At 53.6% G+C, this 25,850-nt stretch overlaps 1 protein-coding gene across 1 annotated transcript; it reads left to right on the forward strand.

Annotated features, from left to right (window-relative positions):
* Positions 1-325: 325 nt before the first annotated feature.
* Positions 326-25,586, forward strand: IGFBP2 (insulin like growth factor binding protein 2). Its single transcript, XM_030327000.1, is given in 6 exon segments — positions 326-800; positions 22,367-22,596; positions 23,341-23,481; positions 25,082-25,100; positions 25,103-25,153; positions 25,156-25,586. Coding segments are annotated over 6 exon segments (1,104 nt in total). The 5' UTR covers positions 326-340; the 3' UTR covers positions 25,359-25,586.
* The last annotated feature ends 264 nt before the right edge of the window (positions 25,587-25,850 follow it).

Raw genomic sequence — 25,850 nt, forward strand, 5'->3', positions numbered from 1 at the left:
ACTGGCACTCCCGGGGAGTCAGGGAGCCCGAGGTAGAAGGGTGTGGAGGCTCTGGGGGCCCGAGGTAGAAGGGGGCAGGGGACCCGCAGAGCAGAGAAACGCGCGGGGGTGGGCGAGTGGGCGTGCGCGCACGCACGGGCGGGCGCGCGGGAGTGTCGGGGGAAGGGGGTGGTCTCCAAAAGGGGGAGGGGAGAAGGCAGGGGGCGGGGAGAAGCAGGGCCCTTTAGGACCCGGCTGCGGCTGCGGGGGAGGAGGAAGAAGCGGAGGAGGCGGCTCCCGCGCTCGCAGGGCCGTGCCACCTGCCCGCTCGCTCGCCGCCGTCGCGCTCACCACCGCCAACATGCTGCCGAGACTGGGCGGCCCCGCGCTGCCGCTGCTCCTGCCGCCCTCGCTGCTGCTGCTGCTGCCGCTGCTGCTGGGCGCCGGCGGCGGCCGCGGGGTGCGCGCCGAGGTGCTGTTCCGCTGCCCGCCCTGCACGCCCGAGCGCCTGGCCGCCTGCGGGCCCCCGCCGGCCGCGCCGCCCGCCGCCGCCGCCGCCTCCGCCGCAGCGTCCGGGGTGGCCGGCGACGCCCGCGCGCCCTGCGCCGAGCTGGTCCGTGAGCCGGGCTGCGGCTGCTGCTCCGTGTGCGCCCGGCTGGAGGGAGAGGCGTGCGGCGTCTACACCCCGCGCTGCGCCCAGGGGCTGCGCTGCTATCCCCACCCGGGCTCCGAGCTGCCCCTGCAGGCGCTGGTCCTGGGCGAGGGCACTTGCGAAAAGCGCCGGGACGCCGAGTACGGCGCCAGCCCCGAGCAGGTTGCAGGTAACGCGGGGCTGGGACAGCTAGTTCGGAGAAACTTGGAGGGCAGCGGAGCGCTGGGGGCGGCCGTGCCGCGGGGGACAGGCGTGGGGGCCGGGGCTCCGCGACCGCTTGAGCGGCGAGAGAGCGCAGTCCTCGACCCGCAGTGGGGCGGCTGCTGGGAGGGGGACCCGAAAGTCCGGCCCGGGGAGGGGAGCTGGAGTCAGAGCGTGCGGGAGAGCCCTGGCTGCTTACTGATTTGGTCGGGATATACGGGCAGCGGAAAGGCATCTCCGGTTACCCTAGTCTTCCCCGGCTGGAACGTACCTTGACTTCTATTTTGGAGGGGGGATTTGCCGTGGTGGGGGGAGGGTGTTGGTCAGACCCCGGGGAGTGAGAGCTTGAGGCTTGTTTGGGGGAGCACAGCTTGAGTCGGTGACCGCCGACCAGAGGTTCCTGGAAAGGTGCCGGTGGAGGACGCTGCTGGGGGGCGGAGGCTGGCGGGTGCCGGTGACTTCGGGGACGTCTGGGGAGAACGGGCGCTAGGAGGAGGCGGCGGCTCGTCGAGGGACCCTTCCTTCTGCGATTGCAAGGTGGGAAGAAAGGACTTGCTGGCAATTTGTGGGGTGGGGAGAAAGGAAAACGAGCGCTACTCGTGCATCTCGTTTAGGGGGAACAATGCAAGAGGGGCGCTTGGGAGGCTCAGCCCAGCGGTTCAGTCTGTGTAACTTAAGCCGGGTGGCGGGCTGCAGCCCCGGGTGAGCCTGGGACCTCCGTGCCGCTCACTGGAGCATCTGGGCCCCGGGGCGGACGGCAGGGGAATGCGGGGCGCTGGACGCAGCCGTTCTTACCGCAGGGAGGTGTCACCCCCGTCCTAATCCGAGGGATTCTTCCTGTCCGGTAGAACGGGGCGGGGGAGGGGGGGGCTGGGAGCCTTTGTAAGGGATCCTCCTTCCCCAACCCCCCCAAACCGGGCTGTCAGAATCTCACTTTTGTTTTTGTTTTCCGTTCGCTTTTAAAATTACAAAAACCTCCCGCCCCCGTGGCCTGGAGGAAACTGTAATTACTTTCTTTCTTCTTGGACACCGTTGGGAAAGGTGTCCATTGCCTGCTGCTGTTGTTTAAAAAGCAAGCGAGTCTGACCAAGTTCCTCAAGCTTTTTAGAAAAAGAAAGAAGAGAATAAGTGAACACGTTCTTGCTTGTAAGCTTCTGCGGCCCTAGTACAACTTTCCCCACCCCCCTCCCCAAGACCCCCGGCCCCCCTACTCTTCCTCTAACCAGCTATTGTGTTTCCCCTGTTCTCCTTGAGAATGAAATTGGGGGTCAGAGTTGAAATATTTCTTCTATTGCTCTGGCTCATTTTGACCTTGAGTGCAGAGCAAGTTAGGGCTTCCTCCCAGGGAGCCAGAAGAACCACTGAGTCCTTTCTTCTGCCTCTGCTTGCTTCCCCCCCCCCCCAGCGTGTCTCGCCTCCAAGTTAACCCTTTTCTCCTGCTTCTCTTAGAAAGTAATAAAAGGAAAAGTCTTGGTCCTGCCTTCCTCCTCCATTGCCCCCCCTTCGCACCCCCCTGCCCCCCCACCAGGGAGGTGCTGTGCTTTCTGAGCTGAACTCTGACCAACTAAACATCTTCCTCAGCAGGATGAACTTTTCCAAAAGCCTCCAAGTTCATAGACTCGCTTGGATTTTGACCATCTTAACACAGTGCATGGTACAGGTCCTTCCTGACCTTCGTAGAATTGTTTTTTCATTCTTCATCCTTCTCGCTGGCAGCCCGAAAACCGGCTCTCCTGCTTCCAAGCCCCAGAACAGATGCAGGAGATTCTCTCCATTCACTCCTCCCTAGAGCCCCAGAGGGGGGAGTTGTCAGGGGAGCCCAGGGACAATGGGGTGAGTTCATGGGAAGAATGTCACTCTGGATTTTCTGCCTGGTTATGGGACTCCTTTCCGCCAGCTAGCCCCAGCTGCCTCCTCAGCCTTCTCCTCCCAGTGCCCAGACAGACGCCTTCCGCATTTTTCTCTTGTGTTCCAGACTGGGAAGAGGGGACACCAGGTTGGGGGCGGGGGTGGGAGCTAGATGTAGAAGCCCAGTGGGCACCCTGGAAAGGAGTGACCCAGAGCAGGGTGCTCAGGGGGCAGTAGGGCTGGGGGAAAGGGGGCACGGTGGGGAGAAGCCTGGGCTGGCAGGGATGCAGGGAAGACAGGGGCAAGTTTGGAGGCTTCTGTGCAGGAGAGGGTCTTGGGCTGGGGCAGGGTGGCAGCCCTGCTTGGAGAGCGCCGGGGTCCGGGTTGGGTGCAGGGGCAGACACTGGCCCAGAGGGGACCATAGCGCTGAGTGCTGCTGCCTCCCCCTCTCCCTCTCCCATCCCCTTTTCTCCCCTCTCTGAAGAACCGGCTCTCTCCCATCCCAGCCTGCATTCCTCTTTGAGCAGGTTGCTTTTGAGAATTTTAAACACACCCTCTTATTTTGAGGCAGAAAACCCCAGCAGTTCCGGCTTTGCTGTTAGCTCTTTTGTCTTTGTTCCCAGGACTCAGGGGCCGTGTTGCTGACTTCCTGGGGACAGGCTGGGATGCAGGGGGCGGGGGTGGGCACATCTGCGGGTGCTGAGCCTGCGTCCCTTGGGGGCGAGGGGTCGGGACTGGTTGGTTCAGAGCCACTCAGAAGTGAGACTGAGGGTTGGAGTAGGTGAGCCTGGAAGAAAAATGGGGGGGGGGCTGAGATGTGAGGTCTGGATCTTAACAGCGCGTGGGTGTGTTTGCTGGTGGAGTGGGCAGAAGTGCCTAGAAATGTCGGGGTAAGAAGAGGAAGTGGGCTGGGGCCCGGCCGGGCCCTTTCAGAATTCTGGGCCGGCGGGGCGACTGGCTCCTTCAGCATCTCCCCTGCCTCCTTCCCTGCCGGGTACAATGCCTGGGATTATGCTGAGGGGCGGAGCCGCCCAAGTGGCCGTCTGGCCCGCTGCACATATAAAGGTGCTATAGAAATGTGCAGTCATTCAAAGTCCCGGGGCAGGCAGGCCGGCAGGCGGGCGGGTCTGAGGAGGCTTTTGCATCTGCAGTTGCTGGGGGAGCGGGAGCGGGAGGGGGGGGGGCAGAGGCGAGCCCTGATTTACAGTGGTTCCGTGCAGCTTCAAAAAAGGGGAGAAAAGCAATGGGGCTTCTGGCTCAAAGCGCTGTTTTGCATCTTGTCTTGCATAAATTTGCATACTGAGTTCAAAGTCGTAAAATAGACTTGGGGAATGAGTGGGACCCACTGTCACCGATTGCTAACACCACTACCTTCCGCCACCCTCCCCCCTTCTGGACAGAACACCCAGAACTAACTCTGCTAAGCTGCTCTGAGTCACCACTGGAAGGAGGAGATGGGGGGGTTGAGGGCTACTGCTCCTGGGTCTCTGGGAGGGAGCTGTGTAGTTCCTGGGCCACAGGACCCAGCAGGGTGTGGCTGGGTGCACTCTGGCCTTGGAGGCAGGTCTGGTCCGGAGGGTGTGGCTCTGACAGGTCCGGAACCCGCTAGGCAGGCAGTGTTTGGCCAGCTGCCTCCTCCGGCCATTGTGCATGGAGGGCTGGAATTTGAGTAAGTCATAGAATCTGGGTTTTTGCCTGCAGTCTCCTTACTCACCTTCCACTTATGTCCAGATTGTTCACTGAGATAGTTCCCTTTGTGTGGTAGCCATGATCCCATCCATTCCTTTGACAGAGGTATTTGAAGAAGCTTTGAGAAAAAAAAAAAAAATCATACACAAGGTCAAAGGATCTTAGGAAAACAAAATCCAGGGCCAGGAATCTCTGAATTAGAAGAGGTGGTGGAAAGAAGAACCTAACTGTTCGTGACCACCACAGGGGTCTATCTGTGCACCGGTTCTTGGTCAAGTCAGACTGTTGAGTTTCCTGGTAGGCAGAGGGAAGAGGGAAGCTTAGGTGGTTTTCACCGTTAGCTTACCTTAGCATTGAGCTTTAAAATGAAAATTTCAGGCAAATCATTCCTTTGGGTTAGGGGACGACATGGAAGTTAGTCCTAGAAAAATAACTGCGTGTTATTCGAGAGCAGGCGCACATTCAGTCACCACTGTCCAACATTCGAGGTCTTAATTTGAGAGACTCACTGTACTGTGGCCCATTTATCAGGTCAGAATATAGTTGGGTCTCAGGTTAGCTATTCCCTGCCGTAGAAAATTGGATGTGCAATTGCTAAATTTTGGTACCGGGAAGTTTCGAAAGTCCTTGGGTCCAATGAAAAGCAGAACAGGAAGACAGTACCTGGCCGGGGTGGGTGGGGGGTGGGGGGGGGCATGCACAGCAGGGGGTGCTGAAGGGAATGAAGATGAGCAGAAAATACACAGGCTGTGCCCACATTTGGTTTTGTCGTTGACCCTCCTCATACCCTACAACAGGGTACCAACAACAACAATGAGAGGATTGGTTATTATTATTGTTGAAGAGCCTCCATGACCAGAGGCTACATTTAGTTTCAGTCTGTCCCTTCCTAGTGTTCCCAGTGCCCCTTTCCTCCCCTGCTTTCTCCATTCTGCCTTCTTGACGACACCCCCACCCCCACCCCCACCCCAGCATTGGTCTCCCACGCATCTCCCACTGTGGTTAGGTCTTGAACACCTGGCTGGATGCTAAGTAGGTGGGAAGGGCTCGAGAAAATGGCATGGAAAATCTATCGCCCCCAGCCTTCCACGGGAATCCAGGTAGATGGAGACCAGGGAGGTGATCGGGGGTTGGAATGCTGGCAACCAGTCTAATCCTGAAATCATGGTGGTTGGAAGCCGCGCAGGGGCCAGGCTGTGTGGGTGGGGAAGTGGCCATGTTCCCTAAGCGGGTTTGCGCTAAGGCTGCTCCCGCTGACACCGAGGCACAGAGGAGCGAGATTATGCTTTTTAGTCGCCAGGGGAGCTGGTGTTCTGCTTGGCAGATGTTCTAGGCCTCTCTAGTACTTCTTGCGGTCTCTGGCCAGCATTTTGCTGAGGTGGCAGGCAGCTGCCAGGGGTTCAGCCACCTTCCCATCTGCGCTCATCCTTTTATGAACTGATTTCTTCGCCTGCTTTGTCTCCTGACTTACAAGATCCTTGTGAAGGAGAGGGGGAGGCTTTTTACCCCCATTTCACAGGTGTGGACTCTGAGGCTCGTCAACGGATGCCTTAGCAGTAAGTAATGAGACGAGAGGCTGACCTTTCCTCTGTACCCCTCTGCCCCCATGGCCAAGTAAGGGATGGGGCTGTCGGCAGGAAAAGCCTTTGACCCTGTCAGCCAGGAAGTTTGTTCCTGGACACCTGCCGTGTGCAGCTGATGCACGGGCCAGGTTCCTTTCTGCCAGGTTCGGTCGTGTGCATTCCCTCAGGTCCACTGAGAGACCCAAGTCCTGGGGACTTCAGAGGGGGAAGTGGCCAGTGTGCGGCAGGCAGGAGAGACCAAAGGGTCCCAGGGTGGGGCCAGAAGAGCTGGTGGGCAGCAGATGATGCTGGAAGCAGCCTGGCCTCTGCCGTCAGGATGACCGGGTTCCATTGCAGCCCCGTCTTCGAGATCTTGATTGCTGATGCCCAAGGGCCTTCCTCAAATACCGGTTTCCCTGTTGGTGAAATGGGGGTGATTGTATCTCTTCATGGGGCAAGTGTCTGGCACATAGTAGGTTCTCACACACATTAGCTGCCTTAATGTCTGCAAGCTGCGTCTCCTCTCTGACGCTTAGTTCGGTGGCCTTTAGAACGGAGGCCAAACTGGCTGTGCCAGGCAGGCCACTCGTCTCTCTGCAGGCTTTACCATGGACTTGAGTGGCCTCATCTTGGTGTGAAGTTGTTCCAGTTCAAAGCCCAGTTTGCAGCCACATACGTGTCACCCAAGGCAAGAGTTTCCTTATCTGTAAACCAAATATAGATAGTACCACTCCGTGGGGTGGTGCTTGCATGCGTGTGTATTTGTGTGTGTGTGTGTGTGTGTGTGCTTAGGTGTGTAAAGCTAGATAATAAGACAAAGCCGAGCACTTTGGTGGTGTGTGTGTGTGTGTGTGTGTGTGTGTGTGTGTATGTGTGTGTAATGCTTCTGTCGGGAGTGGAGAGACTGAGGGGACAGAAGTGGCTCTGGAGTTTGGACCCTGGGTACTTGTGCTGGCTTGCTGCTCATAAGCAGGTGACAGGGCAGAGTTCTGCCTTCATCCAGCCAGCCAACCGTTAGGACCCAGCCCTCCAACTGCAGGTTCTCAGAGGACCAGGGAATCTCTGAGGCCACGTTTCAGGGGTGGGAGGCAGCTTCCTCCATGGACAACCCTCTACAGGAAACCTGCTGGGATCCAGGCTTCAGAATAATAGGGTCCGGGAGGAACCAGACCCGTCTCAGCCCCCTTAGTGCGTAGGGCATGTGTGAGGGTGTACGTTCACTGAGTTGACAAAGCCAGTGAAGGGACTCCGTGGCCCTGATTTCCTGCTCCAGGAAAATGGGCTTTCACATCTATCCTGGCTGAGCCTAGGGTGCCAGAAAGTTGAACGTGATCCTGGCAAAGAAACTGGACGTTCTATCCAAAAAGTGACGTTTCCTTACTACGCTGTCTCCAGAGTTGACTTCACCCCCGAGTCGGGGAGTGGCGCCTCATTTTGAAGGGTTGATGGGTTCTCGACAGGAACGCTGGGCGGGGGAGTGTTTTCTGGGCCCTGAGATTCTTCCTAATGTCTCATTCCATCTGTGGTCCCAGAGAGCCCTCCGAGTGACCGCCTGTCTGGGCATAACGATACAGTGACTCTGTTCTTGAGCATTCTGGTAGAGGGGAGGCCCCAGGAAGCAGAGAACGGGGGTTGCTTGAGTCATCAGGGGTCAGCATATGTTTATGGTGGTGACAAAGCACAGGATCTGCCACTGGGAATCCGAGGTGGCCAGTTCCTTGGACTCTGGGGGCCTTTGTGATTGTGGGGAGGGGGGCACCAGGAGGAAAAGCCCACTGGACAGCTGGGGTAGTAGATTCAGAGAAGCTTGTTGGCTTTCAGGTTCCAGGGTAACTGCCCCCACCCTCACCCCCACCTCCACAATGAGTAGAGTGTCTGGGCTATAGATTTTTTTTTTTTTCTCTCCTGGAAAATGGACCATCCCCTGTGCCCCTCCCCCTGCTCGGCCACTCCTGCCCTTTAACAAAGCCAGGGAGGATCTGCTCTGGCTCAGCTCCTGGGTGTCAGTCAGGACGCAGAGGGAGACCTTGCTCAGACAGCCACCTCCCCCGGAAAGAAATACAGAGTCGACTGTAGTCAGGAATTGTTTCTTTCCTCCCCCCGCCGCCTTTTTTTAAGCAGGGGGAGGGGGCATTTGGCAGCCCGTGGGGCCCCTTCTGGCCGCCAGCCCCGCATCTCTTCCTGGCTGTTGGGAGGTAGCAGGAGCGGAGATTGGGGAGAAGGGGCAGGGGCTGGCCGGCCTCCAGCTGCAGGGCAGGAGAATTGGCCCCCATGCTCCAGTTCAGCCGGCCGGCTCGGAGCCAGGCCTGGGGTTTCTAATTAGCGGATGGGTATAGGTGTGTCAGCCTGTGTTTCATTCAAGGAGCCGAGTTCTGGGAGGCAGGAAGCCAGGAGGGGCGCAGAGCCCAGGAAGGCCTCAGCAAGCTGGGGAGGTGGGACTGGGGGAGACTTAGCGTACTCAACCCCTGCGAAGTCAAGGAGGTGGGAGGCTTCCAGCTGGAGGGATCGGAGCTGGATTGCAGAGTGCAGTCAAAGGGTCTACCCCAAAGGGTAAGTGACAAAATGACGGTAATCAAAATTGCATTTTCTCTAGACATGGGCCACTTTCACCAAAGCGCCTGTAGGGTTTTTTTTGTTTTGTTTTGTGTTTTCCAGCTCTGTTTTAGCCTCAGGATTCTCCCCACTTGACAGATGAAGAAATCAAGGCTACGTTCAGGTTCCAGTGGCGAGGCGAGCACAGACCAGAATGGAGTCTGGGTCTCCAGATTCTCATTCCGGGGCTCCATTCCATCAGACTCACGCATGCAAAGAAGCAGCGAATTATATATTGCTGCTCGGAAAGGCTCCTTTTCCCTGGGAGGCAGTAATTAAGGCATAACTTCTCAAAAACGTTCCTTTATGCAACTCCCCAGGAAGTTTCTTTCAGGTCTATTGTCTTGGCTTCTGGATGGGGGTGCCAAGTTATTGCCCCTGGATGGTGAACTTGCTTTCTAAAGTGCCCGAGGCCAAGATAAAATGAAAATGGCGGTTCCCTCGGGCCCTGACTCTGCAGCTGCCTGATAACCCTGGGTAGTTTCTGTAGCAACAGTGGCAGGAGGTGTGCTGGGAGGGATAAAAGGGGGGTGGGGGTGGGGTGGGTGTATGGATCAGAAGGCTTTTGAGGTTGGGTGGGGCTGGCTGGTATCTGACTGAAGACTTCCCTCCCTGGGAAGATGAGGGTCCCATGGAGGTGCAGAAGGGACGAGGTGGTGGGGGACAGAAGAAACAAAGCCCTGGGGTTAAAAGCCTTCAATGGCGTCTTTCCGTAGGTGATGCCGATGGCCAGATTAGATGCCATTCTGGTTGGGTAAGAGCTATAAAGCTGAACAACCTGGATTTGGTTTTGGCTTTGCCATTGTCTACATGACTTTGTGCAATTGGCCTCAAACACCACGGTTGTTTTTTTTTGGGGGGGGGGGGTCAAGGTGAGTGTGGATAAGAAATTATCAACCTCATGTGATTGCTTGATGATAAAACAAAGTTATGTACATAAGCCACTTAGCACAGGAACTCAGATAATCGGGTGAAGTCATACAGGTTCTGACCGCCCCCCGCCCCTCCACCCTTAACCTCCTTCCTTCTTCCTCTAATCTCAACACCCAGAAAAGAGGAGAAGGCAAATGCCTCTTTTTCCATGTCCTCTGATGGGCCAAGTTTATTAAGAAGAGGCAGTTAAGAATCCATTTCACAGGCATGGCTTCTTCCACGGGGTGTAGCTTACCTGGACAGCTGCCCTTTGCTTTGGAAAGTCCGGAATGGGGTTAGTGGCGGAGGGTTTTCCACTGGACAGTCGTGGCCTTTGATGCCACTGTCATTCACTACGGCTCTACCAGTGGTGGAGGGCCCAGCCCGTTTATGTCCCAGAGGTGAGGGTTCCCATTTGAACCCATTTGCTTGTCTCTGGTTCAGCTTGCTGCCTCTAAAGGGAGCATAAGCAAGGAAGACCCCTGATGCGATGCAGTATTCTATCAGACACAATTAGTGAACTTTTAGTTGAAGAGAAAGAAAAGCATGGTGACCTATTTAAAGACACTTATTTATATTCAGGACACTTCTTGTGCTGGTTTGAGAGTGTGGCAGGCAATCCTGGACATCCTTACAGGTTTTTAGTTTCTGTTTGCACCCTCTGGGTTCAATTTGTCAGGCCTACAGTCTCTGGGAACAGTCTTATGGGGATGGACAAGAGGTAGGCCGAAGGGGAGGGTGGGAGGAGAGAGGTGGGTAGAACCCAGTCTTTATCACTCTGGGAGCTACTCTGTGGGGAACTGAGCTCTTTGGAACTGAGCACAGGCACAGTTGTTTGTATATGGGTCCCCTGGGAGGGAAGCGTCTTTTCTCTCCCATCTCGTGCTTCCATTTAATGATTTCTTTTTTTTTTTTTTTTTTTTTTTTTTTAACTCATGACCGTCCTTGCTGTTCCGGGGCCTGGATGGTGAGGGAGAGGCCAGGAAAGTGAGGAGAAGTAATACAATATGATATTCTAGGCCAGGACTCCAGGTGGGATGTTCTCCAAATAGTTAGCTTTCCTGAGGTTTAAATGTTTGTTTGTTTGCTTATTTATTTATTTGTTTGTTTATATTATTTATTTTGAGGGAGAGAGAGAGAGAGAATCCCCAGCAGGCTCTGCACTGTCAGAGCAGAGCCCAACGTGGGGCTTGATCCCACAAACTGTGAGATCATGACCTGAACCAAAATCAAGTCAGAGGCTTAACTGTCTGAGCCACCCAGGTGGCCCCTTTTGTTTCTACTTTTCTTTAAAGCACTATGGAAGTGAAGTCCAAGTTTGTGTCTTCAAGAAGCTCTGTCCTTTGGAGGAGGAGGGCAAAGCATGGAGCGACGGCTTTTAGCCAGTGCGCTCTGGGACATTTTTTGTGTATGGTTAGGGAGGCGGGAGGGAAGTTCACTCAAATTCCAAGAGTGCCTTGCCCAGGGTTGCCCTTCATAGTCTCAGTCAAGCGGCCTTTGGACATTTCGGAAGCCATATTGTCCATCTTCCCTCCTCCTTGAAAGGCTTTCCCTAAACCATGCGGTTTTTCCCATCTGTAGTTTGTTACCTGTTTTAGTCCTTCCTGTGAAACTCTTGAGTGGCTTCTACCCTGGCTCTCTCCTGTTTCAGGAGGTTGGGTGGGGCTGTTTCAGTTTAAAGCTACTATCTCTCTGGGCCTCGAGGAACAGGTGCATCCCTTCCACTGGGCATGACTGGCCCTTGGGCACCTCCCCCACTGCACACCTCCAGTGCCCTGTGGGCTATACTAGGATGTGCTCGTCCCTTGGCTTTCTGTTCTCAGGCCTGCACCGTCTTGATTCCTTTGTCGTCCCCTCCTTGACCCTATGACTGTCTTCCACTCTCTTTGGGTCTTTCCTCTGACTCATTTCCCACTTCTTTTTTTTTTTTTTTCTTTTTTCTTTTTTTAACGTTTATTCATATTTGAAAGACAGAGAGAGACAGAGTGTGAGCAGGGGGAGGGCAGAGAGAGAGGGAGACACAGAATCCGAAGCAGGCACCAGGCTCCGAGCTGTCAGCACAGAGCCCGACATGGGGCTCGAACTCATGAACTGCGAGATCATGACCTGAGCTGAGGTCGGATGCTCAACCGACTGAGCCACTCAGGCGCCCCTAATTCCTACTTCTTCATGCCACGGAGACCTGGCCAGGAGCCCCTGGTGATAGGTGGCCATGGTGACACTACTCTGGCCTCAGAGTGGCAGGGCAGTTGTCCAAATCACTGATGTTCGGTCCTCTTCCAGCCAGTGGGCTTTCAGAGGCACCCCAAGTTACAAATACCCCTCTTGACAAGGACCTGGAAGAGTGAATGCAGTGAAGGAAGGGACTTTTTCTTTTTAAAGTTTATTTATTTATTTTGAGAGAGAGAGCAGGAGGGGGGCAGAGAGAGAGAGAGAGAGAGAGAATCCCAGCTTGGGGTTCAAACTCATGAACCATGAGATCATGACCTGAGCCAAAATCAAGAGCTGGAGGAGGCCTGAAGAGGCCTGAGCCACCCAGGTACCCCATGAGGGATGGGACTTTTTTTTTTAATGTTTATTTTTGAGGGAGAGAGCATGAGCCTATGCACACAAGTGGGAGAGGAGCAGAGAGAGAGGGAGGCAGAGAATCCAAAGCAGGCTCCATGCTGTCCTCGCAAAGCCCAGTGCAGGGCTCGAACTCACAAACCGTGAGATCGTGACCTGAGCCTAGTCGGTTGCTCAACTGACCGAGCTCCCCAACTGCCCTAGGAAGTGACTTTTAAAAGAAAAATGGTTGCGGAGTGCCTGGCTGGCTTGGTCGGTGGAGTGGGTGACTCTTGATCTTGGGGTTGTGGGTTTGAGCCCCACATTGCATGTAGAGATTACTGATTACTTAAAAATAAAATCTTAAAATGGTAACACTGCAGCCAATAATAAGAATAACGCAGTAACTCCAGTCTACCACCCAGAATTGGGAGCGGTTGATATTTTGTCATTTTTGCTTTATGTCTCTTTAAAAATCTTTTCCTGATGGCCTTCCCCACCAGCCTCTTGTTGCCGTCCCTTGTCCCCAGAGGCAGCCACCGGCATGCATTACTTAGTGTTTCTTTTCCTCGGCTAAACAAATTTGCTAATGGATAGCCAGCATCTGGATTTGTTCTCTGAAGATAAGTTAAATGTGCCCAAGAGGTGTCCTTCTGCCACTTTTTTGCTCTGTCAATATTAGGTTTTTGAGATCTGTTCATGTTGGGTAGATCTCTGAGCGATCACGGGTCAGAGTGATTCTTGCCAGCTGTTGGGTATTATTCCATTGTTATTACCCTGCTGATTTTATTCATCCATTCTCCTGTTTGGATCGCATTGCCGATGGTGTTTTTTCCAACCACAGATGATGCCGTAATGAACATTGTTGCCCGTGTGCCCACCGCACGCATATCTGAGAGATGTCGAATCACTGGGTCAGGCTCATTCTTCCCGTTCCCATAGTCCCCGGTCCAAGTTTGCACCAAAGTACACCGTCTGCTCCCATGGGCTTTCGGCAGACAGGTCACCTTGCTGGGTTGTTGGATGACTTCAGTTGAACCGGAGGAGAAATGTTTGGGACCCACGGAAAGGAGTGAAAGCTGAGAGTGCTGTTTGCCATCTTGGTATCAGTTTCTCTGGCTCTTCAAGGACAGCCTGGCTCACTGAATCCCAGAGGACCTTGGCTGAATTTGAGCATGTTTTTGTTTTCTCAAACGTTCTGCCTCAGCGCTGACCCTCCCCAGGTCTTTGCCATTCCAGGAATGACCCTGGTGTTTATAAAGCAGGCCATTAGGGAGTGCGTAGGCAGGGAAGTTCTGTAGAGGCCGTGCTATTTCTGCAGCGGCGTGAGGGCATGCTCTAGAAATCTCCATGATGCCTGGCCAAGAAGGACCCCCTGTGTGCACCCAGGCATGCGTGTGTGTCTGTTTCTGAACCCGTGAGTCTAGGGGCGGAAAGAGCTCACAGGGCTGTGTCTTCGCAGAGCGTGTCTGTGAAGTCCTATCTTTTGAAAAGAGGAGGCCTCTTTCCCATCACTAGGAAGTTCTTCAGGAATCTGAGGCCAGAGAGAGAGAAGCACAAAGGAAGGGGGCCTTGGAAATGCCAGAGCTTGAAGGAGGTTGTTAAAAATACAGAGTCCCCGACCCTTGCCCAGGCTTGCTAGTTCACAGACAGGTGAAGTCTAGGACCATTTTTAGCAAGCTCTTCGGATGATTTCTCTTTTTCTTTCTTTTTTTTTTTTTAATGGGAAATTTCTTTATATTTTACTTTTTTATAGTTTTTTTTTAACTTGTTTTATTTTTAATTTTTTTAAATTTACATCCAAATTAGTTAGCATATAGTGCAACAATGATTTCAGGAGTAGATTCCTTAATGCCCTTTATCCATTTAGCCCATCCCCCCCTCCCACAACCTCTCCAGCAGCCCTCAGTTTGTTCTCCATATTTAAGAGTCTCTTATGTTTTGTCCCCTCCCTGTTTTTATATTATTTTTGCTTTCCTTCCCTTATGTTCATCTGTTTTGTATCTTAAATTCCACATATGAGCGATATATTTGTCTTTCTATGACTGACTTGTTTCACTTAGCACAGTACCCTCTGGTTCCATCCACGTTGTTCCAAATGGCAAGATTTCATTCTTTTTGATTGCCGAGTAATACTCCATTGTATATATATACCACCTCTTCTTTATCCATTCATCCATCGATGAACATTTGGGCTCTTTCCATACTTTGGCTATTGTCGACAGTGCTGCTATAAACATGGGGGTGCATGTGTCCCTTTGAAACAGCACACCTGTATCCCGTGGATCAATGCCTAGTAGTGCCATTGCTGGGTCGTAGGGCAGTTCTATTTTTAGTTTTTTGAGGAAACTCCATCCTGTTTTCCAGAGTGGCTGCACCAGTTTGCATTGCCATCTTCAGATGGTTTCTGACAAACACCCATGACTGGGAGCCGTTCCCGTAACCTAACTCCCTGAATTTGTAAATGAACACACTGAACCCTGCACATCTTGACCATAGAAGGTTTTTTTTTTTTAAGTAATGAACATCCAACGTGGGGCTCAAACTCTGACCCAGAGATCAAGAGCCCCATGTTCTACCGACTGAGCCAGCCAGGTTTCCCATATATTGAAGCCTACACATCTTTTAAAAAATATTTTTTTTAATACTTATTTTTGAGAGAAAGAGAGAGAGAGGCAGAGAGAGAGGGAGACACAGAATCTGAAGTGGGCTTCAGGCTCCAAGCTCTGAGCTGTCAGCACAGAGCCCAACGTGGCGCTCAAACTCACGAGCCACGAGACCATGACCTGAGCCGAAGTCAGGCACCTAACTGACTGAGCCACCCGGGTGTCCCTTGAAGCCTACACCTCTTAAACACCCTGTCGAGCATCATTCAGAGTCCCAGGCATGATGGTAGCAGGGGAGCAGAACCTTGGACACCACCCCCTACCCCCAGCTTTCACACCAGCACTTCTCTTCCTACTATGGCCAAAGCTTTGAACCCAAGAGCTGTTGTTCCAAAGGGAATCCAGAAGGTTTAGGGTGGTTTGGCAAGCAGTGGGCCCTCTGCCCTGCTTTCGTACACTGTCACCAGTAGCAGGCGACTCCTTCCCTGTGTGAGCGTGGGTACCGGCCATTCCCCTCCCCAGAGCTTATGAGCTCAGCAACACTTGGCTGGGCGATAAGCCTGAGGCAGTTGTGGGTGCAGGGAGATGGTCCCCAGCTGAGAATGGCCAGGTCCTGCACTTGTGTGCCATAACCTGGATGACCTGTGGATCTAGACCATCCGAAGAGTCTGCTCGGAGCTGTTTTCTACCACAAGGGAGTTCCTTTTGTTCTAAAGCCGTGCTGAGGAGCTACCGGTCTGTTGCCAAAGGGGTTTCTCCCAGAAGGTGGTAGTGTCTGAGACCTCAGATTTGCTTTGCAGGCAGCCATGCGGGGAGCAGGGCCTTAGAGGGTGGGGAGAGAATGGGAAGGGAGTTTGGAAGGAAGCTGGGTGTCAGCAGGAGGTAGATGGGCTGACCAGGTGAACATCATCCGCGAAGCTGGAATGTGCCCCGCACGCAGCAGCTGTCCATGCACACACGGCTGCCGCCTGCTGCCTCTGACCTTTAGGCAAAAGGGTGGAGGGAAACACATAAACAGTGTCACTTACCCAGAGAGACAAAGGACCTCAGCTGAAAAATAACAAGCTCCCCTTTCTTCTGTACCCATTGTTAACTTCTGCCTCCCTCCACCCCAGCCTTGGTGGCCTGCATTATCACACATAGTGGCCACAATCAGCCATCCAAAGGGACCGGCTTCAAATTCTCTGAAACAAAAGCTGTTTCCCCTGTATGTTAGTGAATTTGCCTGTGAGCCCTGTCTGCCCTGTGCATGCAAGGCAGTTATGAGCCACCTCCCCTCCCTCCTTCCGTGTCTTCTTCTCTCCCTCCCTCTCTCCTTCCCTTGCTCCCTCCGTTTTCTTCCTTCCCGTAGATTCTGTAAAGTTAAAGTAATTTAGGCAAATCCACACTCGCCCAAGGACTTCCATCAAATGGTGGACAACTTTGCTGTTTAGCGACATACAGAATTCATATAATCAACAAAATCAGGCTTTAGAAGAAACATGCAAATAGTATTCTAGTACTCATTTTCCCCCCATGTGCGTGGCCATTCTACAGATCAGCTATCACCCACCCTTCCCCTCTGCCTAGCAAATACATCTTTCATTTACCCGTTAGATCATCTGCACATTTCTTCTGGAGCTTGCTTCTCCCATGTTGGGCAAATGCTAACAACACTGTATCCAGTTTAAGTAGCGATCATCCTGTATCCGGTAGCAACCTTCACTTTAGTAGGATTATTATTTGCATTTGTCACTCTTGAGGAGTTAGCGCTCAGAGAGGTTAGAGGGTTTGGCTACAGTCATGGGTGAATCATAAACAGCAAAGCCAGGCCTGGCATTCAGGTCTCTTGACTCCTGCAGTTCTTTGCCCATTTGAGCTTGTTAGTGAATTGTCCTCTGTCCTGGATGTTCATGGAGAAGCTGTCCAGGAGGAAAGAGGAAGATGGTAAGTTAGTGTTCATTCTTTTGCCCAACACATGTCAAGATTAAGTGCATTTGGGGAGAGACCAACAAAGGGAGCCATGTGAGGTCTGTGCCCAGCTAGAATGGAACCAGGAAAGCAGCCCGCGTCACCCCGGCCCATTACTCAGAATCCAGTCTTACAGGACCTGGAATGCTATCACCTGTTTGAAGGAGGTGAATCTACTGGAGGGAATGATAGATTTAGGGTCAGATTGGATGCTTCCCTGCGGTGTTCCCAGCTCTTAGATTTCCAAATAGTCAGGAGGTAGACTAAAGAGAAGGTTGGAAAATGGCTAGGTTTTCTTCAGGGCAGGGGGTGGGGGGTGGGGGGTGGGGGAAAGACAAGAAGAAAGGAAGGAGACCTTAATCTGTTGTGAAGATGTGGTGTATTTCTGGGGAAATTCCCTTTTCTCACCAGGCCTGCGTTAAGGACAGAGCCTCATATTCTAAGCAAGAGGGAGTAGGGGGTTGCTTTTGGATCTGGGGGGCCTATTTTCTTGAATGCTTTAAGGTCTTCCATAGATCAGGAATCACCAACTGTCCTTTGGAGCACTGAGGTCAGAGCATCGCGCTAGGGGAAGATGGGGTTTCATGAGAGTAAGGATCTGATCCGTCGGACCCAAGGGTCCATGACCTTCATGGAGTAAGGTCATCAGTGCTACAATTCAGCGAGATTACACTGGGGGAAAAAAGTCTAGGCCAGAATTAAAATTTAAAACTAGGGTATTAATGCGTAGTCTAGAATGCAGAATGCAGGTGTAAGTAAAGCCCTATCTTCTGGAATGTCTGCTTCCAGCTGCCCTCCTGGGCCACTCAGTAAGGCTGCGTCAGAGAACAGCGTGGGGACCCCACGCCAATTGTGAAGCGTCTCTGATGATGGCACGGAGGTTGTGTGTGCTCCTGTAGACCACATGGTAGTCCAGCTGGGCCTCGAGTTTGCTGTCTGTAAAATGGGGCAGCTCGTCCATTGCCTCTCATTCTACTTGCCTTTCTCCTCTCCAGCCCCCCTCCAGGTGCATGAGGTCGAGCAGTGTGGCAGTCCACTACGCGGGATTGGGAGGTTCTCACGCTTGAGGTCCTCCGGTGTCTCCCCCACTTTGGAAAAGCTTTCCTTTCCATATATAATGGGTGAATTCCCTGTTTCGGTGTAGAACCATTGCCCGGGATGCTATATAGAGAGTGGCTAATCCTTAGGGGAAAGTCTCCGGGAGCCTCTGAGCCTGAAGCCTTTTCCAGTTATGTGATCTGGGCTGCTAAGAACCATTTCTTAGACTGACCTTTGCACTGCAGCCCACGGAGCTGCATACATAAGTGGTTGCATAATAAATATTATTCTGAACCTCACTCTCAGGCCGAAAAAAAAATGCAGCCTAGTATTTTTGTTCCGAGGGCAGATTCCATCTCTAGCTGGAGTTCTACATCTGGAATGTTCTCCTGCGGATTGCTTCTGTCACCTATAAGAGAACATATGGGAAGAACTGGGTAATAACGTGATGATGCTCTTGTCCTACTGAGCGTAGGGGATGCCACGTGAGCACTTCCCCGAGCCGGGGTGGGGGGGGGGGAAATGGGAGCAGCTGAGAGCTGACTCCATGTGCTCCTGCTGTGTCCCTGGCACTGCGTGTATGTGCAGCTTCTGGAATCTGGCTGCCCGCTGGAGGCAGGTGCTGTTTGTCCGCGGTTTACAGATGAGCCTTGCAGCCACAGAGAGCTTAAGTAACTTGTCTGGGGCTGCACAGCTAAGTGGTAGACCTGGAATTCAGTCCGGCGATTAGACTTTGGAGCCTGAATTCTTGAACCGCCTTGGCTGGGAATGTAACTGCCAAGGAATCGAGGCTTTCCTCAGCCTACGGTCTTTTCTGAGCCCCACCCCGTCAGCTCGCTGATCTCCTTCCCTGGGCTTCCATTTCAAGGTGTGGAGTGTCAGCATGTGCGTCAGCAAATCGGACCCGGACCCGTGGATTTCTTCATCTTATTGGCATGTTCGTTGGCAGCATTGAGATCAATAACGGAATGGGACAAAACATAGCCTTGAATCCAAGTGGCCTCTGCGAGGGTGGACAAACTGACCTTGACTCTAGAGAGATCGGGGCTGTCTCAGGACAGGAAGCCGAGTCCGTCCTTGGAGAAGACTGTCCAGTCAGCCCCCATCTTCTGGGACCTGGTGCAGGGCTGTGTTAGGGACTCTGTGGACCCTGGACGCCTTTGCGTTTGTGGCTTTTCCTCTGTGAGAAAAAGTTCCAAAATCATATTTGGTAACTGCGTCTAATAACTGAAAGTATTGTATATTAAGACCTTTTTTTTTTTTTAATGTAAAAGCTTATTTTTCCTTTTGATTTAAAAATTTTTTTTTCAACGTTTTTATTTATTTTTGGGACAGAGAGAGACAGAGCATGAACGGGGGAGGGGCAGAGAGAGAGGGAGACACAGAATCGGAAACAGGCTCCAGGCTCTGAGCCATCAGCCCAGAGCCCGACGCGGGGCTCGAACTCACGGACCGCGAGATCGTGACCTGGCTGAAGTCGGACGCTCAACCGACTGCGCCACCCAGGCGCCCCTCCTTTTGATTTTAAAGTGGATACATTTCCTAGGCCCCTGGATGCCTGTGCGTGTTGCATCTAATGACGGGCCAGCCCTGCCTAGAGCCGGTAGGCCTGATGCGTACTTACCTATACGCCTCTCTTTCATCCGGCCTGTTTCTTTCTTTCTCTTTCTTTTTCTTTAAGTGAGGCTGGTAACTTTTTTTTTTTTAAGTTTCTTTATATATTTGTGGGAGAGAGAGAGAGAGAGAGAGAAAATAAGCCGGGGAGGGACAGAGAGAGAGAGGAGAGAGGGAGACACAGAATCCGAAGCAGGCTCCAGGCTCTGAGCTGTCAGCGCAGAGCCCCTTGTGGGGCTCGAACCCACGACCCGTGAGGTCATGACTTGAGCTGAAGTTGGACGCTTAACCAGCTGAGCCCCCCAGGCGCCCCCATCTAACATGTTTCCAGAGTTTGTTGTGAGCAGTAAAGGTGGGCTGACCTCTGGGGCCCAGCCAGGGGATGCTGCTTTGGCCCCTCTCAGTGGTCTGAGGGCGGGGAGAGCTCAGGGAAGGGGGACTAGTGGGCCAGAAGTGTGTTGGAGAAGGGAGAGTGGTGGATGGTCTTAGCTGAGGGAGGGGAATGTGGTAGAACTCAGATCGACCCTTATGTGGGCCTGGGGTCATCGGTGCTGGGCTGGGCAACTTCCAGGCCTCTGGATAAAGCCTAACTTCCGAACGGCGGTTTTCAGTGGGGGCGCTTTCGCCTCCCGGGGCCTTTTGGCAATTTGTGGAGGTATCTTTGCCATCTGGTAGGGAGGGGCCCAGGATGCTGCTTGGCATCCTGTAATGCACAGAACAGCTCCCCAGTGAATCCTCTGGTCCCAGTGTCGGTGGTGCCGGGTCGGGAATCAGGGTCGGTGATGAAAATTTGGGGTGGGTTGATGGGTCCACTCATACGTGACGGGACAGGACTCCCACCCAGCTCGATGGTCAGCGCTTCAAATAGCTCTTCCCCTGCAGGTGGTGTTGGGGCTTCTGGAACAGGATTTAATCCGTGGTCAGTTTACTTAGGGTAATACCCAGGCTACCCAGACATTAATCCCATCCCCTTTTGGATGTCTCAAGGTCATTGTCATTAGTCAAGACAGCTCTTGTTTTGGGCTACAGAATGTGGAAGTCCTCAGGGTCATCGATGGGTATGGAGTTGTAAGCTCTGCACTAAATATCCCCAAAGTTCTTATGTTTGGTTCTTTTTAGCGTCCTCGTTTTCTCCCTGCCATTTGATGCTTCTTGCCACTATCCACATGCCTTTTTCTTTCTCCTTTAATTTTGTTGATTTTATTCTGTGGTGGCCTTGGGAACCAGACATCCAAAAAACCGGGCTTGCTGGAGCCATGCTGCTGTGAACCGTCCTGTGTTCTTCCTGTGCCGAATGTCCCCGCGCCTTGTGAGGAAAGCGCTAGAATTTGACCACGCATGGATACAGTGACAGCTGTTCTGATGTTCGGGGCTTCTGTTTCCTCTGCTTCCTGGTCCTTGGTCGGGTTCCACATTGCTGAGATAACAGATGACTGAGGCCGTCTTCATCACTGTCAGAGTAATAACTATCACAAGCGGGGCCTGGGTTTCTGTGTTCCAGGCCTTATCTTAACTGCTTGGCCTCTAACATGCTCTCAACAGTCTTGTGAGGCAGGAGCTGTTAGGATCCGACAATTGAGTTAAGAAAACAGAGGTGCAGAGAGGTTATGTGTGCAGGAGAAATACAGCTGGCATAAAAAGTGGGGGAGCTGGGATTTGACCCTACCAAGTAGTGCTCCCTTAGTCTGGAGATAACGTGCAGAGTTTCTGAAGGAAACCGCTGTAGCTGATGGGGACACCTGGGCCAGGTGGCAGGTGCCTGGTCTCCTGGAGCCTTCTGGAGCACGCTCCGTGAAAGCAGGTGCCAGTTCCCCATGGCACTCATGAGTGTCCCCATCCCTTAGTTGGCAAGTGAGAGTGAATGCCAACAGCTTTCGCATAGGGCAGGGTCTGCTCTTTCTACCGTGAACACTGGTCAGGACAGGGGCCATCTGAGCCCGCCACACTGAATTCTGAGAGGACAACCAGGTTCTAAGTGCCTCACCTGAAACTCTTGGGTAGAAATATTTTAGGAGCCATGCAGTCATGTTATCAGGGCTGTAAGTTTTTGAAGGCACGAAAAAGGGGAAGAAAAAATGGGCCAAATTGGTTTAGAAACATCCCCTCCACATGTAGGTCTTGTTGGGACCTGAAGGGGGACCACTCAGGGGGGCATGGTCTGAGACCCTGTTTGCTCTGCCTTGTGTGCAAGGGGCTTTTTGAGTCCCAGCCGTCCTAGGGCCCTTGGGGATTTGGCCCCCTTGTCATGACTCTTCCGTACCATCCTGTTCCTCCGGCCTGGCCGTTAGGTGTATACACCTGAGCCAGCGTGAGACTGGGGTTGCCGGGGGCTGTTCTCAGGGCTCCCTCCACCCTGAGCTATGCACTTAGTAGGAGCCTTTCCCTGTTGTTGACTGGTGGTTGAAGAAAGTTGAAAGAGACTTAACATGCTCCTTGGACAAGCATCTGGGTGAGGCTACGTGCCTTGTGATAAGCCAAAACTACAGAGCTGGACGGGTTCCTGTGCCTGGGGCTGGCGGTGGCGTGTGTGGATAGACATGGGAACAGTCCAGGGCCGCCGGGACCGTGCTGGAGCGGTCGTGGGACTGAGTCATGGGGGCGCGTGAGAAGGGGGCCGTTGGGCAAATGAAGAGTAGCAGCAGGGGTGATGGAAACCGTGGGTTCTGGTGGTGATTCTCCACCTTCTCCCTTGCCAGACATGGCATGTGCCCTTTTAGGTCACGGATGATGAAGATCTTAAACTGCAGGTTATGGCAGGTGAATCTGGGAGGTCTTTCTAGAGGAGAATGATGGATCCAGAAGGACTCAATCCCATTCCATGGTGAAAGCCTTGCAGACACGTTCATCCTTCCGTGCTCCTTTGCTGTGCCTTGGATGGAGGCAGAACCGGCCAGGCCTCCCAGGCATTTTGCTGGGGTCGGACGGGCTGCGTTCAGATCCCGGATCTGTGGTCTTGGTCTTTCTCGTGCGCCTTGACATGTCTGTCTGCCAGAGTTGGGGTAATGCCCCCACCCCGCCCAAGAGTTGCTGCGAAACTGAAATTGACAGTCCATGTAAATTGCTTAGCTCAACTGCATGGATATCAGTCCTCTCCATCTCCAGGGGTTCAGACAGTTGCTGGGGGGCCCGCCGCTCTAGAAACAGCACCCTGAGCTGGTCTTCCCTTCCTCTCTCTGCAGACAACGGAGATGAGCACGCTGAGGGAGGTCTGGTTGAGAACCACGTGGACGGGACCGTGAACCTGTTGGGCGGTGGAGGCAGTGCTGGTAGGAAGCCCCTCAAGTCAGGCATGAAGGAGCTGGCCGTGTTCCGGGAGAAGGTCACCGAGCAGCACCGGCAGATGGGGAAGGGTGGCAAACATCACCTTGGCCTGGATGAGCCCAAGAAGCTGCGGCCACCACCTGGCAGGGTCAGAGGGGCCGGGTCTGGCTGGAGGGCGGGAGGACACGTAAAAGGGGTCTCGCGGTGGGGGAGGGCACCCAGTACCATCCGTGTCCTGTGTTGCGGAAGGCAAAGCACTTTCCTTTCTGGTTCTGCCACTAACATATTCAGTGACCTTCAGACTGATCACTGTCTCCTTTGGGGGCCTCAGTATTTCTGGCTGTGAAAGGGACTGGGCATACGGTTTCTTGAAGTCCCTTCCTTCTGAAACCTCCACACTTCTGCTTGGCAAGGAAGTGGATGCTAGAGATGGGGCCGGACCTCCTTAGACTTGCTCAGTCTCGCTGGGATATGCCCTTCCCTCTCCCCAGCTCAGCTGTGTTGTCTTGGGTCTTGGCCTGGCTGGGTTGATGGAAAGAAATGGGGGTTGGCCCACTGGGTTGGGGTAGAGATGCTCTAGAGACAGCCACCTGAATTCACGTTTTGCAAGTAGATGCCATTTTGATCCCTGAAAGCCACTGACACAGAACGAGAGAGGGGTGAAAACTCATATCCACGTGACTTTCTTCAGAGGGTGGAGTGGGGCACAGTGACGTATCCATGAGGTCGCTGTCGGAAGTCCCTGGTTCCACCAACTTGCTGGGTGGCCTTGGGAAAATCCCTTCCCTGTGCATGAACTTCTTTCTGAGGTTGTTCCCAGGACCGGTGTTTTGTGAGCTCAGTCTCACTCCGAGCTCCCTCTTTGCCCCCCTGTGTCTGTCTGTGCCCACAGACCCCCTGCCAGCAGGAATTGGACCAGGTCCTGGAGCGGATCTCCACCATGCACCTTCCAGATGAGCGGGGCCCCCTGGAGCACCTCTACTCCTTGCACATCCCCAACTGTGACAAGCACGGCCTGTATAACCTCAAACAGGTGAGAGAGGATCTCCTTGGCCTTGGGCCCCGGGTGTGCTTGTCCCTGCCCCGCCCACCTGTCATCCTCTGAGGTCTGAATGCTGAGGGGGCGTGGGGATGCCAGCTGCCAGGCCTCTGCACCTCCAGACGCAGAGGCTGACTCCACCTACCCAGCCACCTGCCATCAGCACTTGGGGTCCAGGTTGGGAGGGAGCGTCTGGGAAAAGAGATGTCGGGCTACCCGAATGCCTGTCCACTTATTATTGAGCATTAGAATCGCCTGGCAGTGACTCCTGGGCCTTACCATTCCAGAAGGTTGGGTGGGGACCAAAAACAATTTTTTTTTTATGTTTATTCATTTTTAAGAGAGAGAGACAGAGACAGAGACAGAAACAGAGCACGAACAGGGGAGGGGCAGAGAGAGAGGGAGACAGAGAATCTGAAGCGGGCTCCAGGCTCTAAGTTGTCAGCACAGAGCCAGACGCGGGGCTTGAACCCCAAGAACCACAAGATCATGCCCTGAGTCAAAGTTGGGTGCTTAATTGACTGAGCCACCCAAGCGCGCCAAGGACTTGCATTTCTAATAAACTCTCAGGGATTGCCGATGATCCGTGGGCTATACTTGCAGAATCACGGATTTAAACCATTGACAAGTAGCCTCTGCTGACCCTAAGGGGTTCTCACTCCCCCACTTTCCTCACAGCCCAGGCAGGCATCCTGCCCCCTCTAAATATCAGTGTAGTGTTCAAAGCTATTTGTACACGTGCCCTCGAAATGTCAGCTGACTACTTCATTTGGAGATCAAAAGTGGAAACAGTGATCTCTTCTAATGAAAGACAGGCTGTGGCTGGTCCCTTATGGGTAACTAAAGGGGTTTTCAATGGTAATTAGTTTATGGGTAAGAGCAGGGACCCTGGGACGGGAATGCCTGGGTTCTTATCTCAGCCACGCCTCTTACTAGCTGTGTGACGTTGGGCAAGTTACTTAACCTATCTGTGCTTCCTTCCGATCACCTGTAAAATGGTGAAATAATGGCACCTAACTCACAAGGTGGCTGTGCTGACTCGGTGTGAGGAGTGAGCGACTCCTGATCTGAGGGTCATGAGTACGAGCCCCACGATGGGGGTAGAGATCACTTAAATAAATACGCTTTTAAAAAAAAGTGTTGTAAACTGTAAATGAGCAGTGTGTAGACTGTTCTCACGGTGCAAAGCACCTGCTAGGGGCCTGTGCTAGTGCTGACTTCTACTGTCACGTGCTGTTTTCCCTTCACGCTATGACTGAACTCCAGTCCTCTGGGCCCCCACTGGATGGTGCCCCCTCCTGCCGGTGGGCACTGAGTCGTTTCGACGTGGGGCATCCCCTCCTGGCGTGGTCCCTGGGCCAGAGCACCAGCATCACGCGGGAGCCAGACAGAGTCTAGCCCCGCTCCGGGCCTCCTGAAGGGGAATCTGCATTTCAGGGAGGTCCCCTGGCACCCTTCACGGCCGAGAAGACCACCGCGCGGCACCCCTAGCTTGGGCGCCCCGTAGCTGCTCGGCAAACCTCGGGCTGAGGGAAGCAGGGAAAGCTGGTGGCCTCAGGCCTGTCCTCCATACCCTTCTCTTCTCCCTCCTCAGTGCAAGATGTCTCTGAACGGCAGCGTGGGGAGTGCTGGTGTGTGAACCCCAACACTGGGAAGCTGATCCAGGGAGCCCCACCATCCGGGGGGACCCCGAGTGTCATCTCTTCTACAATGAGCAGCAGGAGGCTCGTGGGGTACATACCCAGCGGATGCAGGTAAACCACAGCCAGCCGGTGCCTGGCACCCCCCCGCTCCCGCCCCCTCTCCAAACACGGGCAGAGAGAGGAGAGCCTTGCGTGGTGGGCCGGGGAGGGTTTTTCCAGGAGTGTTGACACGTGTATTTATATTTGGAAAGAGACCAGCACCGAGCTCGGCACACCCCCGCCTTCCCCCTCCCCAGATGCCTGCACCACCCTCCCCCCCCCTTCTCCTGTCCCTGCTGGGGAGGAAGGGGCAGTTGCAGTGGTGGAGCTGGGGTGAAGATTTGGGGGGGGGGAAAGAAATTTTTATTTTGAACCCCCGTGTCTCTTTTGCTTAAGATTAAAGGAAGGAAAAATAAAGTTGTGTGTCTTTTGCCTGAGTCTTTGGGGGGCTTCCCGGGAAAGCCATCTGGCGCTGGCTGGCCTCGTCTGTCCAGCTCTGTCCCCGACTCCTGGGGAGTAGGGGCTGGGAAGTGAGTGGGACAGGCACAGCCTTGGCTGGGCTGGGAATGAGAAGGATGGGTCAGGAGGCAGGGGAATCTCCTCCCTCAAGTGGTCTATGGAAACTTAAAGTCTTCAGTCCAGGGTGGACCCTTCCAGTGCGGCCACAGGACTCTGGTGTCT

The sequence above is a fragment of the Lynx canadensis genome, chromosome C1 (genome assembly GCF_007474595.2).
Source record: "Lynx canadensis isolate LIC74 chromosome C1, mLynCan4.pri.v2, whole genome shotgun sequence".
Taxonomy (NCBI): Eukaryota; Metazoa; Chordata; class Mammalia; order Carnivora; family Felidae; genus Lynx; species Lynx canadensis.